Raw genomic sequence first — 16,457 nt, forward strand, 5'->3', positions numbered from 1 at the left:
TAGGGTTGAGACTTGGATGAAATGAGCAAGGCAACAGAATTGGGCACATGATGTAAGAAAGACCAAAAAAAAAACACCAACTACCTCAGTAACCGAGACAAATAATGCCATTATTTTTACAAAAATAAAGTTCATGCAAAAAATCTATAATGAACAAAATATCAAAAGTTTGAACAGAGCCCAGATCAGTAATAGAGCACTGACACTATTACTGGAGCCTGAGGCAAAAGGAAAATCAGAAGTACTGGTCACCTTACTCTAGTCGGGGACCTGAGTCTCGCCGCCATTTAAGTTTGAGAAATCTTTCCTAAGACTTCTGGTTCTTCTCTCTTCCAGAAGTTGTACCCTGCCCTACCAATTTCTTAAATAACGGCTCCTAGTTGCTGGTCTTGGAGTACGGCTCATCTGGAAGCAATCAAAACCTCTGGAGGCAGGACCTGGGAATTCAGCCCCCCCAGTGGTGAATTCTGAGCATAGGCAGCTTTGAGCAACACTGTCCTAGAAGAGTCTCGGGCCCCATAGGGAAAGGCAAAAGACAAGGGGTTTACCTGCGCTCCTTGCCCTCCTTACCTTCTCTGTGTCGATGCCTCTGGACATGGACCAGGTGGACACTATATAATCCATGACTCGCTCACTCAATCCTTTCGGCACCTGATAGAGTTTCAGGAAGTCTCGAACGCTGTTGAGCATCTCATGGTACCTGTTGGTGTTGGCGTACATCTGCTGGAAAATGGTCGTCACATTCCCGAAGATGGTAGCATAGAGAAGTGCTAGAGTGTGGAGGAGGAGCAGAAGAAACAGCACATGAGTGTTCCCTGATCCAGGGTCCTAGAATGTCCAACTTGTCCAGAGCAGGCCAATGGCCAGAGACGCCCCTCCCTAGTACAAAATGTCCTGACTCTTCTCAGGAGATCCTTATGTTTAGAGCCTTTGGGGAGGGGAAGCCAATAGTGTCCTAACATCAGGCCACTAGGACAAATGAGCAGGATGTAGGGCCAGGTTGGATGGAGCTGGGGCACAGCTGGGGCCTCAGCTAGGACACACAGCAGTTGTGTTTGGCAGGCAGGAGTATAACTGCACTGCTTCATTTTATATTTGTCACAAATGTCTAAGCCATTCCTGAGGTACCAGTCACATATGTGCCTAATGTGCTCCATTACAAACCTTTCAGCAAATATCTTTATCAAGCTCTGCTATGTCCTCTGCTGGGGACAGGACGGTGAATAAGACACTCAGATCCAGATCTCACAGAGTAAACTATGGGGCAGCCAGGCATGGTGGCTCATGCCTATAATCCTAGCACTCTGGGAAGCTGAGGTAGATGGACTGCCTGAGCTAACAGGTTCAAGGCCAGCCTGAGTCAGAATGAGACCTCATCTCTAAAAATAGTCGGGTGTTGTAGCGGGCACTTGTAGTCCCAGCTACTTGGGAGGCTGAAACAAGAGAATTGCTTGAGTCAGAGAGTCGGAGAATGCTGTAAGCTATGACACTATGGCAGTCTACCGAGGGTGAGCAAGTGAGACTATCTCAAAACAAACAAACAAACAAAAATGGGGCAGGAAGGACAGACCCTGAATACATAATCACAAATACTGGCAAGTCTGGAGAGGGCAATGAAGGATGTCATATCCTTGTTTTGCATTGAATTGTTAATATAACAATCTGCTTCACTATGATGGCTCCCAGGGTGGGGGGAATACATGGCTTTGATATGAGGAGAATAAAATTAGGTCTCCTTGGAGATGTACCAAGTATATACTATGCTCCTTTAACATGAGCATCATGAAGACTATAGGTCATCACAAAACCCCACATTCTTTCTCCAAATCTCATTTGCTCCTGAATGTGGGACTCCAGAGCTACCCTTTCCAGGAAGCCTTCCCAACACCTTTCCCATCCATCTGTCACCTTGAGGGAATCACTATGGTCACCTGATGGCTAAGGGGAGCAATTCAAAGTGACCCCAGTGATATCCAGCAATGAGATATGTAGCACTTTTTCTAAGATGAGTTTGTGAAGTTATTGCCTGACCTCATGCGTGTGTTTTACAGAGTTGTGTAACCATCACCACGATCTAAGTTTAGAATATTTTCATACCTCCAAAAGAAACCCTATATCCATTACCAGTCATTCTCTATTCCCCCCAACCTCCTAGACCTAGGCAACTGCTAATCTACTTTGTTCCAATAGACATGAATATAAATCAAAATCACATACTATGAGGCCTTCTGTGATTGCTTCTTTCACATAATGTTATTTTTTTTTGTATAAAACTGTATCTTCTTTATTCTGCATACTTTTAATTCCAAAACAAAATAAAAAAACAATACACAACATCCAATCCACTTGGCCAAACTCAGGAGGGAATAGGGCTGGAGACCCTAGTTTCCTGCCTTAGACCCAAGGACAGGCAAGAAAAGAAAAAACTAGGTATCAGCAGAGACAGCCAAGTGGGACATGACCACTCAAGGCTGTGGGCACATAATGTTTTCAAGGTTCATCTACATGAACACCTATCAGTATTTTATTCCTTTTATTGTTGAATAATACACCACTGTGTGGATATTCCACATTTCATTTATCCATTCATTAGCATTTGAGTTGTTTCTGCTTTTTTTGGCTATTATGAATAATGCTACTACATACATTCATGTACAAGTTTTTGTGGGAACATACTTTTGATTCTTTGGGGTATATACCTAGGAGTAAAATTACTGGATCATATAGTAATTATGTTTAATGTATTTGGTAAACTGCCAAACTGTTTTCCAAAGTAGCTATACCATGTTATTTGCAACTAAAAGTAATGAGCTTTCCCAGGGCTCCACAGCCTTACCAACACTTGCTACTATCATTTTGGGTATCACCATCCTAGTGGGTATGAATTGCCATCTCATTGTGGTTTGCATTTCTACAATAGCTAATGATGTTAAAGTACCTTTTCCTGTGCTTATCAGTCATTTATATATCTTCTTTGGAGAAATGGCTATTCATATCTTTGTCCATTTTTTCAGTTGGGTTGTTTGTCTTTATATGTTTGTCCTTCATATGTTCTAGATACAAATCCCTTAGCAGATATAAGATTTACAAATATTCCCTTTTATGTCCTGGTTGTCTTTTTACATTCTTGATGGTATCAGTTGCAGCACACAAGTTTTTAGCTTTGATATCATTCTTATTTTCTTTTGTACTCTTTTGACTGGTGTCTTTCATTTAACATAATTATTTTGAGATTCACCCATGTTTTATGTGTATCAATAGTTTATTCCCTTTTTAAGTAAGAAAAGCAAACATTTTATCTTGAAATAATTAGAAAGTCTCAAGAAGTTGCAGAGATAGTAGAGATTCTGTATACCCTTTTCTTGTGGCATTTTTTGGGTGGAGCAAGGTTTGAACCCACTACCTCTGGTATGGGGCTGGTGCCCTACTCCTTTGAGCCGCAGCACCACCCAAGATTCTGTATACTCTTCACTCATCCAGTTTCTTCCATTGATTACATGTTACAGAACCAGAAGATTGACATTGCTATAAAGTATCTGCATAGTTCTGGGCTGTTTATTCATGTGTAGATTCACAAAACCAGCATTATATTCAAAATACAGAACTCTTCCATCGTCACACAGATTGTCTCATTATGCTACCTCTTTATGATCACACTTCCCCGGCAACCACGAGTCTTTTTTATTATGTCATTTTAAGAATGTAACTGAAATGAAATCATATAGTATGTGATCTTTTAAGATTGTCTTTTTTTCACTTAGCAACACACCCTTGAGAGTCATCTAAGTTGTTGTATGTATCAATAACTCCTTTTTATTGCCAAATACTATCCTGTTGTATGGATATACCATAATCACTTCTTTCACATAATCTTATTCAGGTTTAGCTGTCAGTATGGGAGGAAAAAAAAACTAAGAAATGTATGGCTCTAGAGGTAAGGGAAGGTATGAGGATGCAAATCCACCTGAAGACAATTGTAAACAAGGAACAGAAAGGGTACAACCAGCTCTGGGAAGGGCATGGGGAGTGTTGTAAATCTAAACAAAAGGTATACATATGGCTCAGTGCCTATGGCTCAAGTGGCTACGGCACCAGCCACATACACCTAAGGTGGCGGGTTCAAATTCAGCCTGGGCCCACCAAACAACAATAACGGCTGCAACCAAAAAATAGCCAGGCATTGTGGCGGGCGCCTGTGGTCCCAGCTACTTGGGAGGCTGAGGCAGGAGACTTGCTTGAGCTCAGGGGTTGGGGTTGGAGGTTGCTGTGAGATGTGATGCCACAGCACTCTACCCAGGGGTCAGCTTGAGGCTCTGTCTCAAAAAAAAAGGTATACATATGGTAGTGAAGGTCAACGAAACTAAGCAGGTGGGACTAGGGCAGAGAGAACAGGTATATTCACTGGGTACAATGCATGCTATCTAAGTGATAGGCACACTTAACCTTGACTCAAATTGTGCAAAATCAATTCATGTAACCAAAACATTTGTACCCTTGTAATATTCTGAAATGTTAAACAAAAGGAGCCAGATAAAAAGCATTAGTAGTCAAAAGCCTGAATAATGCAGACACTAGTTCTCCTAGGCTTATAAGTGACCTCATAAACAAAGAGGTCAAAGCTCCTGTCTCCTCATGCCAATAATGACACCCCATGTGCTCAGAACCATCCTCCCAAGATTCTTATTTCCAGTGACTCTGACGCTAACTCAGAAAACCCATATAGCAGTCCTGCCTTCAGCTTTTTTTTTTTTTTTTTTTGTCTATAATGAACTAGGGGTCATAGGCAACGGGTAGAGGTGCCTTTCTTAGGATGGCTTTCAGAAAATTAATTTAATCTTGAGCTTAAAACAATAATTACACCAAATCAATACATTAAGAATAGATCTTTTGTCCATGATCTGAGAACCTAACAGCAGATCAGACAGTCCATGTAGTGGTGCCAAAATCATTTACTGCTCAGGGCTGCCCCCATTCCAGCCTGCTTCTGAAGCACCCTGGATGGTTTAAGGGTTCTCAGAAGCCCTTATTCAATCATTACTATTATATTAAAAACAGATATTTCTCTCAATGCCCCTTTCCTAATTTCATAGGAAGTGGAATTACATGTTTTTCATGCGTACAACATTTTATTTGATATACAGAAAGCATTATACTCTTAACTACTCAAAACCTTACAGGGAGACAAGACGTAGAAGTCCAGCTGTCGCCTAAATAGATATAAGAGTGTTAAGTGGAGAGGGAAGGGAGGGAGCCTGTAATGTTGCTGTCAAGAGGGTAAAAAAGCAAAAACGAACCTCTCAGTGCAGAGGGTACTCCAGATGGCTCCAGATGTGGATTTACTGAGTCTTTCTATTTGGGGAATGTAAAAAGACCTCTTTCTACTCCGAGGCAAAATGCTGATTTAGATCAGGCTTAGAGTTTATACTGTGTCATAGCAAGAGCTCTGGGTCCCAACCAAAGGAAGAAAAATAGTATAGTGTTCTCTGGCATTTAATTAGAAATAGCTATGTGAAATTTCTGAGAGAGACAGCAAAAGTTTTTCTTTCCTTTTTTAAAAATTAGCATTTATTTTTATCTACATTATACATACAATTTAAGGAGTTAAATGGCCAAGACATTTGAAAAAATCTTCAGTCTCTTAGTCCCTTCTTTCTTCCTACTGGATGGTCTATTCTGCAGAAGCACCGACCTTCACCTGTTTTCCTATTTATCTCCGTATTAAAACATCACACTTAAATTGTTACATCCTGATATTTTGCTTGAGGCATTATCCATTGATCTCAGAGAATTTAGCTCTTTCCCCTCACCTCTAGTCTCACTCATTTCTCACACATTTTTTTCCAATGCCCCATCCTCCCAATTGCCTCATCATTGTTAGATCAATCTGTGTTTACATTATTACAACCATGTGAATGCAATTCACAGTTGAATGGTGGAACCATGTCGTACACTGTGATTACTTTTCCTTCTCTACAATGTTTTCTTTTCCTTGTAGTTATTATTAACTGGCCTTTGTCTTTTCATTTGCTTAGTTTACTTATCACTCTTTTGACTTTACATTTCCCACGGATAAATAAATCTCTTCTTAATATATACAAAGCCAGTCAGAGTAGCTCATGCTTGTAATTTCAACGCTTTGGGAAGCCAAGGCAGGAGAATCAATTGCAGTCAGGAGTTTGAGCTAGCCTTGGCAGCATAGCGAGATCCTGTATCTATGAAAAAATTTAAAAATTAGCCAGGCATAGTGGTGTGTGTCTGTAGCCCTAGCCACTCAGGAGTCTGAGGCAGGTGGATCATTTGAACCCAGGAGTTCAAGGGTACAGTGAGCTATGACTGTATCGATGCACATCAGTCTAGGCTGCAGCATGAGACTATTTCAAAAATGAAAAGTAATTTTAAAGTTTTCTTCTCCCTGCTTGGTCTTTGCTTCCACATTTGTGTACACGTTAGTCACTTTTCATATTAGAAATATATGATAATCCTTAGGTGCCTGCTCATATTTAACAGTGGGGTGTCAGAAAACTGATGAAAAGTGAATGAAGGTTGTCAGCTACGCAAATTCACTGTATGGTGACCTGGCTTGAGTTTGTGTTGAAGAACTCATGATGTCATCAACTTTAGGATTCTCTTTTGGACTACTCAGAGTCCACAGAGAGAAAGGACTCAATCTACTGTCAGCATTCAGCCGTCAAATAAGAGGGTAAAAAAGAGGGTAAAACATTCAGTGTTTGAACTTTCCTTTTTTTTTGGCTGGGGCCAGGTTTGAACCTGCCACCTCCAGTATATGGGGCTGGCATCCTACTCCTTTGAGCCACAGATGCCACCCTTGAACTTTCCTTTATCTCTGTTTTCATATTTAGTACCTCTGCCTTCCACTGCACCTATTGTCCTTGTGTCCAGAGACCCCCCTCTCAAGAAGAAACTAGGCTTTATGAAATAGGGAAGGAACAGTGACCCAACCGCACAGAATAAGGAGGACATCTGGGGCATCCAAATGCTTCTCTTTGATGTTGCTGTCTTTGTTTAAGTCAGAGTTTTGCTTTGTTGCCCCAGATAGAGTGTGATGGCATCATTATAGCTCACTGCAACCTCAAACCCCTGGGCTCAAGCAATCCTCTTGCCTTAACCTCCCAAATTATCTGGAACTCTGGGTGCCTGTCATGATGCCTAAACTTTTCTATTTTTAGTAGAGATAGGCCCTTGTTCTTGCTCAGGCTGGTCTCAAACTCCTGAGCTCAGGTAATCCTCCTGCCTCAGCCTCCCAGAGTGCTGGGATAACAGGCATGAGCTACCACGCTCAGCCTAAATGCTTCTTAAATTTTCAACCAGTCCTTGTTTTCTTAGTCACAACTTTACCCTCACTGGCAGAGGTACTTACATCTAATGTTGGAGTCTTTGGGGACTTTGGTATAAATCAAATTTTTTTCAGTTTTTCCCTCTGTCACCTTAAGGTTCAAGCTTTATGAGGTCTATTGAGTCAATCCCTACATTCCACCTTGAGAATTTTTGTTACTGCTATCTCCCCTTTCCTTCTTTTTGCCTTTATGGATTTATGCTCTTAGAAAGACCTTCTCTTTGCTGTTGCTTTAGTGGGGTTTCAGGAGTGATCAGATGTAAATGTGTTAAGCCAACCATGATTAACAACAGCAATATTCATTGCTTTAGAAGGCTTTAAGAACTGCCAGCTAAGGCCCGTATGAAAATGAAAGACTGTCTCCCTATTTTGGAGTTGAGAGCACAGAGAAAAACAAGAATGATAAATAACAATATTACCTCAAGGCAGAGATTATCACTATTTAGCAGATAGGGAAATTGAAGTCCAAGATCAGAGAAACTGTGCAGCCAGGATAGACCTAGGTCCTATCTGACTTTGTGCACCTGTATCCACCATCATCCACTCCCAAACTTCAGTATGTATCAGAATCACAGGAAGGCCTTTAAAATAATAAGGCTGTGGGCCTTGTCTCCAGAGTTTCTGACTCAGTAGGTCTTGAGTAGGTAAACTTCTAATAAGTTCCCAAGTGATACTGTTCCTGGTGGGAACTGCAAGAAGCATAGTACCATGACTATCTTCTATTGCAATTCCTTGTTTTATTTCAGAATATGTATTAAACTGTATAGACATAAGCACTGCTTTTGGCTTGATCTTCATAGTCAGAGCTGTTGAATTACTACAGATTACTTTACCTGGAATAGAGATAGACCATACAGTGGCTTATCTATTAAAAGTCTTTTCTAAATACAGACTATAGCATATTCTTTCTCCTCTCACCCCCATCCTTCAATTCTATTCTCACTTCGGCTACCCTGACACAGCTTGGTTTCATAGGTACCAACAGAAAAAACTGCAGAAACAGAAGCCTTTTCCAACCCTTGCTTTTAAACCATATGTTGCAATATCAAGACTTTGTTTTACCAAAAAAAAAAAAAAAAGTTATTACTGTATATGAATTTCTCGTAAAATAAAATTGCCCATCTCCAATGATCCTAATTCCCCATAGCCAGCCGTCTGATTAAGATGAACTGCTCATAAAGTCAGGTAGCTGCACCAGTGGCCGTGTGGGGAATAGGCTGACACACACACACTGGCACTGAGAGCTCAAAGAAGTCCAGAGACACTTTTTCACTTCCACGTCATTAATGAAATAGAGCAAACAAGGTCTAAAAAGACAAAGAAGAACTCCAGAAGTTGAATCTTCTGCTTTCTATGTTAAGGGCAGCCCAGCAAACCCATACAGGCAAACCAAGCGACTTTTGGTATTATCTCTTGAGAAGGAAAGAAAGAAGGAATCTTCAGAGTTATACCCTCCTGGGTTCAAATCCCAGCTAAGCTACTTAGAACTGTGTGGCCAGAGGTAAATTACTTTGCTTTCCCTGTTTCTCTAAGTCTGACAAAATAGAAATATCTACCCATCTCCCAGGGCCACTGGCAGAACTAAATGAGATACTGTGTGAATGTACCCAGAATACTGAGGTTGTAGATAGAGATCCCGCTCCCCAGTATTATTTTATCTTATAGTTAATTGTCCTGAAGTCAAGTTTCCGGACAGTTAACACACATCAGATAGCATTTCCTTAAGATAGTAACCTGGAAGAGCAGCCTGAATGAAGATTATTATCTTTTAATTGTATAGACAGACTCAAAATTTATCATTACAGGACAATACTGGGCTCCAGAAGACAGAGTCATTTCAAACCAAGCTCACCATACACAGAGGCCCTCAATGCAAGGGCTCTAAAATTCCATGGATGCTAAGAACTTTGACATATCAGCTGAAATACGGAGTACACATTTAGTGATTTTGAATGAAGCTATACATGGATGAAGAAGGGCTGAAGAGTAATCATGTCCCAAAGAGAATAAAAGGCTTGGGAACCAGACTTAGTCCTTATTCCATTTCATCTGGCCAACAGAACAGCAACATATCTAATTTTGTTAAAGTAGTATTTTTGGTCTTTGCTGTTATTGCTTTTGCTTATTCTAACGTGATAATGATGGAGTGGGTGTGAGGATAATGTTTATATTGGCATAGTAACTCGCAACTAACTTTTAAATTCTTATTTCCTGTGACTTGAAAGCCATAGCTATGAAACACACTGTCTGGGAAGAAATAGGTAGGTACAATAAGAAGGAAAAGAAGTAACTACTCACGGCCATGCTAGCAGATCAATCCAGTGTAAGAGGGAGATGCGCAGGAAATGCCAAGTCTATGCTTTGGAGACAAGAGCTACAATTTGGAATCTTCATTCCATTATCAACCTGAGGCTACTCCTTCACCTTCTCTAAATTCTTTGTATATAATAGAGTTGATAGTCACCTTGTAGTTCCACTTTTTTTAATAAGTGGGATAATGTTTATAAAATGTTTATCATAATACTTGTTTATATTAACAAATGATCAATAAAAAAAATAATAGCAGGATGGTTAAAAACTAAAGATAATTTTCTCTAGCATTAATAATTCCCGTAAATGTCACCTCACTAATTTAATCATTGGCTGTCTGAACTCCACAAACATTAACTGATTACCCAGGTGTGTTCGGTGTTGGGAAGCAGCACGGGGTAGTGAAAACAATCCAGGCTCTGACCAGAAAAGGGCCCTCGGCTTGAATAAGAGCCTCAGCTTCCCTCTTTATGGAAGGGGAAGGATAACCCTCACGTCTCAGGGTTGCTGGGAAGATTCAATGAATTAACATGATAAACGCCAAACAAAGTTAGCATGTGATAGATCCAGAATAAATCTTTTTTTTCCTGAACCCCCCAGTCATCCCTGAACTGTGGTCTGCTCAGTTCTTGGCTAGTGATTATACCTCACCGTGATTTGTTGGCCTGTGCTTTTCCTTAAATAGGAGGCTTTCTGGAGTGCAGAAATCATGGTGGGGTCATTTCAGACACATCTCCCTCTGCATTATTAATGATATCAACAAATTATTGAATAGACTGTTTCAAAGAGGTGAGTTTGCTCTGGTTCAGTTATCCAAAGGCTTCTCAAAGGGTGGTTTGGACCAGCAATGTCACACTACCTGAGTACTTGATAGAAATACAAATTCTCAGGCCCACCCAGATCTACTAGATCAGAATCTCCTGGGGTAAGGCCCAGGAAGTTTGTGTTTTTTTCACAATCTCCAGGTGGTTTTGAGGCATGTTATGGTTTGACAAGTACAGCTTTATGCCATACTGGACCTCAGTATTTTTCTAGTGAGCTTTAAGTATAATGCCCCACCCCAAAGGGGGGAGGATGGTCAGAGGGGAAAAAAATATTGGGCCATATTGAGAATGCATAAAGAGACTTGAAGGTGCTAACTTTACTCCACTGGACAGAACAATGGCAACAAAGCCAGAAGAGAATGGGCAAGGGATCCCAAAGGTTAGCTACACTTCCATGCACAGAACACTAACAGAAAAGCATACACTCAGCTCTGGATTTCCTGCCAGCCCTATCCCTTCTACCTGATCAGTCACTGTCATGGGCACAGAAAGTAGACCCCTAAAACAGAATATAAAACACATACATTCTCTATGTTATAACAAGAAAAGCCTGAAACTTTCATTTAATAACCTGCTAAGAATAGCACAAATTCCTATACCACATTCAAACTTGGCCGTGTTGGCGAATGTCACTTAACAAGCACAATTCTTACAGGGGAGACAGAAGGTTATTTTCAGCTACTTCTCATCAGTTGAATAAAAACAACAGCTCCTGCTCCGCAGTAACCCATTAACAATGCAGTCTGTACCACCTCATTTCAACCAGTGTTTTAATAGCCCCACAGATAAAAGCACAGCAATTTCCACATGCAATTATTTCTGCAAATGAATCAAGAAGGTCAGACACAGGTTGGAAAGGTCTGCTAATAATTTGCTACTTTTACTTATTTTGAGCTTGCTGAGTTCTTGATTGCAAAAAGAGGACCACTTAGTTACAGCACACCGAGTTTGTAAACCCAGGTCTTGCTTTACTTCATAATGAGAGCCCCAAATTTATATAATATTTCTCCAATATGAGTCATCAAAAATAATCTAACAAACCCATTTTAAAAAACACATAATTAAACCACCAGTGTTAACCTCCACTAGTCTCATTTTCTAATAGTAGTTATACCAACTCTTAAAATTATACGCTTTCAGAAAAGTGAAACTTCATTTTTTATCTACACCTCAAAACACAAATAAATGTAGAACTTCTCAGAAGCCACTATTATCACCATGATGAACTACACTGGAACATCATGATGACTGGACAGAGTGGCTTCTAAAGAAACACCTATTCTAATAGTGATAGAAAGAAGTTAAAACCACTTTGCTCATTGTCAACAACTCCAATCTTACCTTTAGCATTTGTTGGTTTTTGTCACTGAAAAAACATTAGTCTCCTGGCTGTTCAAAGGCACAAATGGAATCATTTAGTTGTTAAGTGACACTGTAGGTCATAGTGCCTCTCTCCACATTACCTGTCAAATAATAATTACCCAGAATGATAGATTCCCCAACCTTCTGCCACTCAGGATGCCATATCTGACAAAGCTATTCTTACAGGATTCAGTGATCCCAATCCTGAGTTTCTTGTTACAAGGCAAGTGACCTCATCCTTTGGGCATAGGAGACCCAAGTATGTGTTCAATGAATGAATAAATGAATAATAGTAACGACTGACACTTAGGTATCTCTTATGTGTAAGTCATTCTTCTGACCCCTTTACATATGTGGTTTATCTTAACGGTAGATATTGTGATCATTTTACTAACAAAAAATTTGAGTCAAGAATGTTTAGGTGACCTCCCCCATGTGACATAGTAAGTAACAGATAGAGGAGTCATAATCAAGCAGGCTGGCTCAGAAACTAGTCAACCACTGCAGCAAATGCCTCTCTAAACACTAAACCACATGTCAGCCATGTGCCAGATCTGTTCTGGTGCTTCACATACACTGACTTGTTTACAACCCTAAGCAGGCCTATGAGGCAGAAACTATAATTAGCCTCATTTGCAGATGGGACACAGAGAGGTTAAATAATTTGGCCAAGGCCACACAGTAAGTCTACACGGAGCTAGATTCAAACTCCTGAATACAAAATCCATGCCCTGAACCTTTATACCAGGATTTCTCAGCCTCAGCCCCAGTGGCATTTGGGGCTAGATAAATCTTTGTTGCGGGGAGCTGTCTCGTACATTGCAGCATGTGCAGCAGCATTCCTGGCTGACCTCCACTCACTAGATGCCAGTAGCACATCCCAGCTGTGTGATGAAAAATGTCTCCAGATATTGCCATATGTCCCCTTGGAAGGCAAATTTGTCCCGTGTTGAGAACCAGTGCTCCATATGCTACTGGTGCCTACTAAATGAGGGAGTTGGATAGGAAGAGAACGCTTTGGAATCTAAAGTCCCTTTGAGTCCTAATATATTTATTATGACTGTTGAATTAGAAAGAAAAATCAAAATGGATACTTATACCAGGTCTATTTATGATGATAAAAGCAGAATTTCTAGGCTAATAATGATGTCCATAACTAACTTTAGAGTGGTCTTTTAAGCCCAAAAGTCTGTCTTCCGCAAAAATTTTGATCAGGTAAGAAATAATTCTCTTGCCATGGTCTATCTCATTAGTCTCTGTTACTTGCCTTCCACTAAATCTGACACATCATAGTAGTCAGAGCTTTGGAGTCACACTGACTATTCCAGCTCTGCTTCTTACTTGCTATGTGACTTTGGGCAAATACATAGCTTCACTAAGTTCCATATTCTTCATCTGTACAAAGATGATAATACCGCCTGCCTTACAGTAGGATACTAGTGAAGATTAAGTGTGACAACATAAAGCTGCCCAATGCATGTCAGTTGTTTGCTTTGTTATTATTAAAGATCCAGCTCTAAACATAACTTTTCCAGAAGCCTCCCAGAATCACACATCTGGCTTCCCCGCTCTGTTCCCCAGCATAGCTCATATGTAGAAATCAACAATACTCAGATGAGCCCCACCTACTTGGAATCAAACCATGGTTGTCAAACAGGAGGCATATTAGAATCACCAGAAGAAATTTTTGAAAATAACACTTTCCAGGCAAGCCTGGTGGTTCATGCTTGTAATCCCAGTACTTAGGGAAGCTGAGGAAGGAGAATCACTGAGGCCAGGAGTTTGAGACCAGCCTAAGTGACATAGTGAAACCCCCATCTCTACAAAAAAGAGAAAAATTAGCTGGGCATGGTAGCAGGTGCCTGTAGTCCCAGCTACTTGGGAGGCAGGGGTAGAAGAATTGCTTGAGCCCAGGACTGGGAGGTTGCAATGAGCTATGATGATACCACTGAGCTCTAGTCAGGCAACAGAGTGAGAGCCTATCTCCAAAAAAAAAAAAGTTTCAGTTTCCTAAATTTACGTACACTCAGGAGTGCAGTGAAAGGAGAGCAAGCAAGGAGATCTTTTAAACTTCCCAGTACTCTTACAGGCACCATTGCCTCATCCCTATCTGTGAGCCTCTCATTTAGTCTGCAAGTAACCCCTGGATGCCTTATTTTGAAAAAGTGTGATTATGTTCAACTATTCTTAAAATGTTTAAGGAAAAGAGTACAGTGTCTTTATAAAACCGATTATCCAACAGGCTTAGCCAAAGAAGTGTTTAAGGCTAATTGGGTACTGATGATTTAAAAAAATAAAAGAAAGAGTTAATTGAAGAAATTAGTAGCTAAGTTGATAAAGGAACTTTTTCCTATTTGAGAGGAAATAACACAGGCTATATTCAGCTTTTACAGAGTCTCACAGCCTTTATTTTTCCCTTTTTCTTTCTTAGAAAAGATAAAAGAACAATGTGTAGAGAAAAAGGTAATTCTCAGCCTTGAAATTAGAAAAGTTATTATTTTTCAGGAAGAGAGAGAGATTAGGAAGACTGGCTGAGTGTCAGGAGGAGGGAAGGCAACTTCTCCCAAGAGCTTTGCACAGTCAATCTTTGCGTGTCTGCCATGACGCCTTGAACGGGCTTCCTGGCCTGACTCACTGGGGCTGCAAGGCAATCAAGGTTATCCTGAGAGGAGAGAAAAAAATGAAAACTAAACTGAGCAGTGATTGATGTGTTTTTTTAAAAAATACCAATACTTAACCGTTATTTATCTGTTTGGTAAGGTATTTATACATCTTTCCTAAATTTATCAAAAATATAACAACCAGAAATCACTGAATTCTATTCTTCTGTTGATAATATTGCTGTTGTTTTTAATAGAAAAGGCCCAAGTAGTGAATTCCTCTAGATTTTCCATTCATTTTCACTATAGCACTACCACAGAACAACTAACTTGGATAATAAGAATATTGCTTAGGAAAAAAAAAGTAAGCCCAATTTAGGTCACAAAAAGGCATTTGGGCTTCCATGTTGTTTCTGGATGGGGATGAGCCAGCAGCCAGGTAATGAAGATGCTCAAGCAGCCCCAAGGAGATGGCTGTCATGTGAGGGAGCCACCTTGGCCATGGCTCCTCTAGCCCCAGTCATGCCTTGAGGACAAGATCACTAGCCAGCAGCTGACTGCAAATGCCTCATCCACAGAAACCAGAGAGGTGATTATCATTGTTTTAAACCTCTACGTTTTGGGGTGATATTCACAGAGCAATAGATAACTAATACAGAAATGGTGTTAGTTTTATTAACTTGGTTTGATAAAATATTTTATAATTGCCTCAACGAGCCTATAGTAAGACAGAAAAATAGTCACCCAAAGATTTCTACCCTAATTCTTAGAACTTAAGAATATAATACCTTACAGAGCAAGAGGAACTTTGCTGATGTGATTAAGGGTCTCCTGATGGAAAATTACTGTGGATTATCCAGGTGAATAGAAAGTAATCACAAAGGGTCTTCACAACGGTGAATAAGAAGGTCAAAGGCAGATGGAGGAGCTATGACAACCAAACCAAAAGGTCTGGAGTAATGTGAGGAAGGTCCAGGAACCAAAAAACAGAGAATAGGTTTTTTTCCCCCTGAAGCCTCTATAGGAAAACAGCGCTGCTGACAATTTGATTTTAGACTTTTAGCCTCCAGAATTATAAGGGAGTAAATCTGTGTTGTTTTAAGCCACTAAGTTCATATCAATCTGTTAACAGCAGCAATAGGAAAATAGAGGATTTAAATATAAATCATATCATTTTTATTTTTTTAGATCATGCTAAGGTGTGATGTAAAGAGATCCAGGAGCTATGAGACTTTAGGTGAGTCACTGGAGTGCTCTGAACCTCGGCTATTTTACCTGGAAACTGCAGTTTGACATGATCATCTTGGTGCCCATACAGCAGCATCCGTGGTGGGTGAGCACATGGTGGCCAAAAGAGTGAAACTTAGGGGGATGCTGGCAGGAATGTAAGGAAGGGGAGAGAGTTGAACCCCCAGATACACACAACACACTCAGAGGCCAACAGCTAGAGACCCACTCCAGATAGTATCAAGAACCACAATGATTCTACTCCAGGGCAGAAGAGGAAGGAGAAGCACAAGTGAAACTTGAGATTAGAGATCTGAAGCATCAGAAACAGAATTACATCAACCCCCAAATTCCATCTGAACAAGCTGTGAATAATCAGGGACAGGGTGTAGAACCTCAAGAACAGAGAACTGACAAGAACACAGCAGAGATCAGGCCTAACCATCCAGCTAGAACTGGGGATAGGCCTCTCCTCTCCCCTTCTTATGTCAAGAGCCCAGAGAAACTCCCTGTTCCACAGCTGGGCCAGGGAGGGAGGGCTGACCCACAGAGGTGTCCAGGGAAGCTGCCACCTAAAACACAATCCACAATGATGAGACATTTTGTGCCAGCAGTCTGCTTGGCATGAGGGATACACACAAAGATGAATAGGACTGAAAAACAAAAAAAAAAGAGAGAGCCAGACAAATTGTGATAAATGCTGTAACAGAAGTAACAAAGTAACCAGGAAGGGGCATCTAAACTGACCCCTATTTGGAGTCTGAGCAAAGAAAGCCCTCC

At 40.5% G+C, this 16,457-nt stretch overlaps 1 protein-coding gene across 2 annotated transcripts in view; it reads right to left on the minus strand.

Moving 5' to 3' along the window:
- Positions 1-16,457, minus strand: part of KCNH1 (potassium voltage-gated channel subfamily H member 1) — a 421,068-nt gene that overhangs the window by 110,112 nt on the left and 294,499 nt on the right. For both annotated transcript variants that reach the window (XM_003800511.2, XM_003800512.2), the window contains exon 8: positions 571-770. In XM_003800511.2, the coding sequence (XP_003800559.1) occupies positions 571-770 (200 nt within the window). The remainder of the gene's footprint in view (positions 1-570; positions 771-16,457) is intronic.

Source organism: Otolemur garnettii, unplaced genomic scaffold (genome assembly GCF_000181295.1).
Source record: "Otolemur garnettii isolate 467f Iridium unplaced genomic scaffold, OtoGar3 scaffold00178, whole genome shotgun sequence".
Lineage (NCBI taxonomy): Eukaryota > Metazoa > Chordata > Mammalia > Primates > Galagidae > Otolemur > Otolemur garnettii.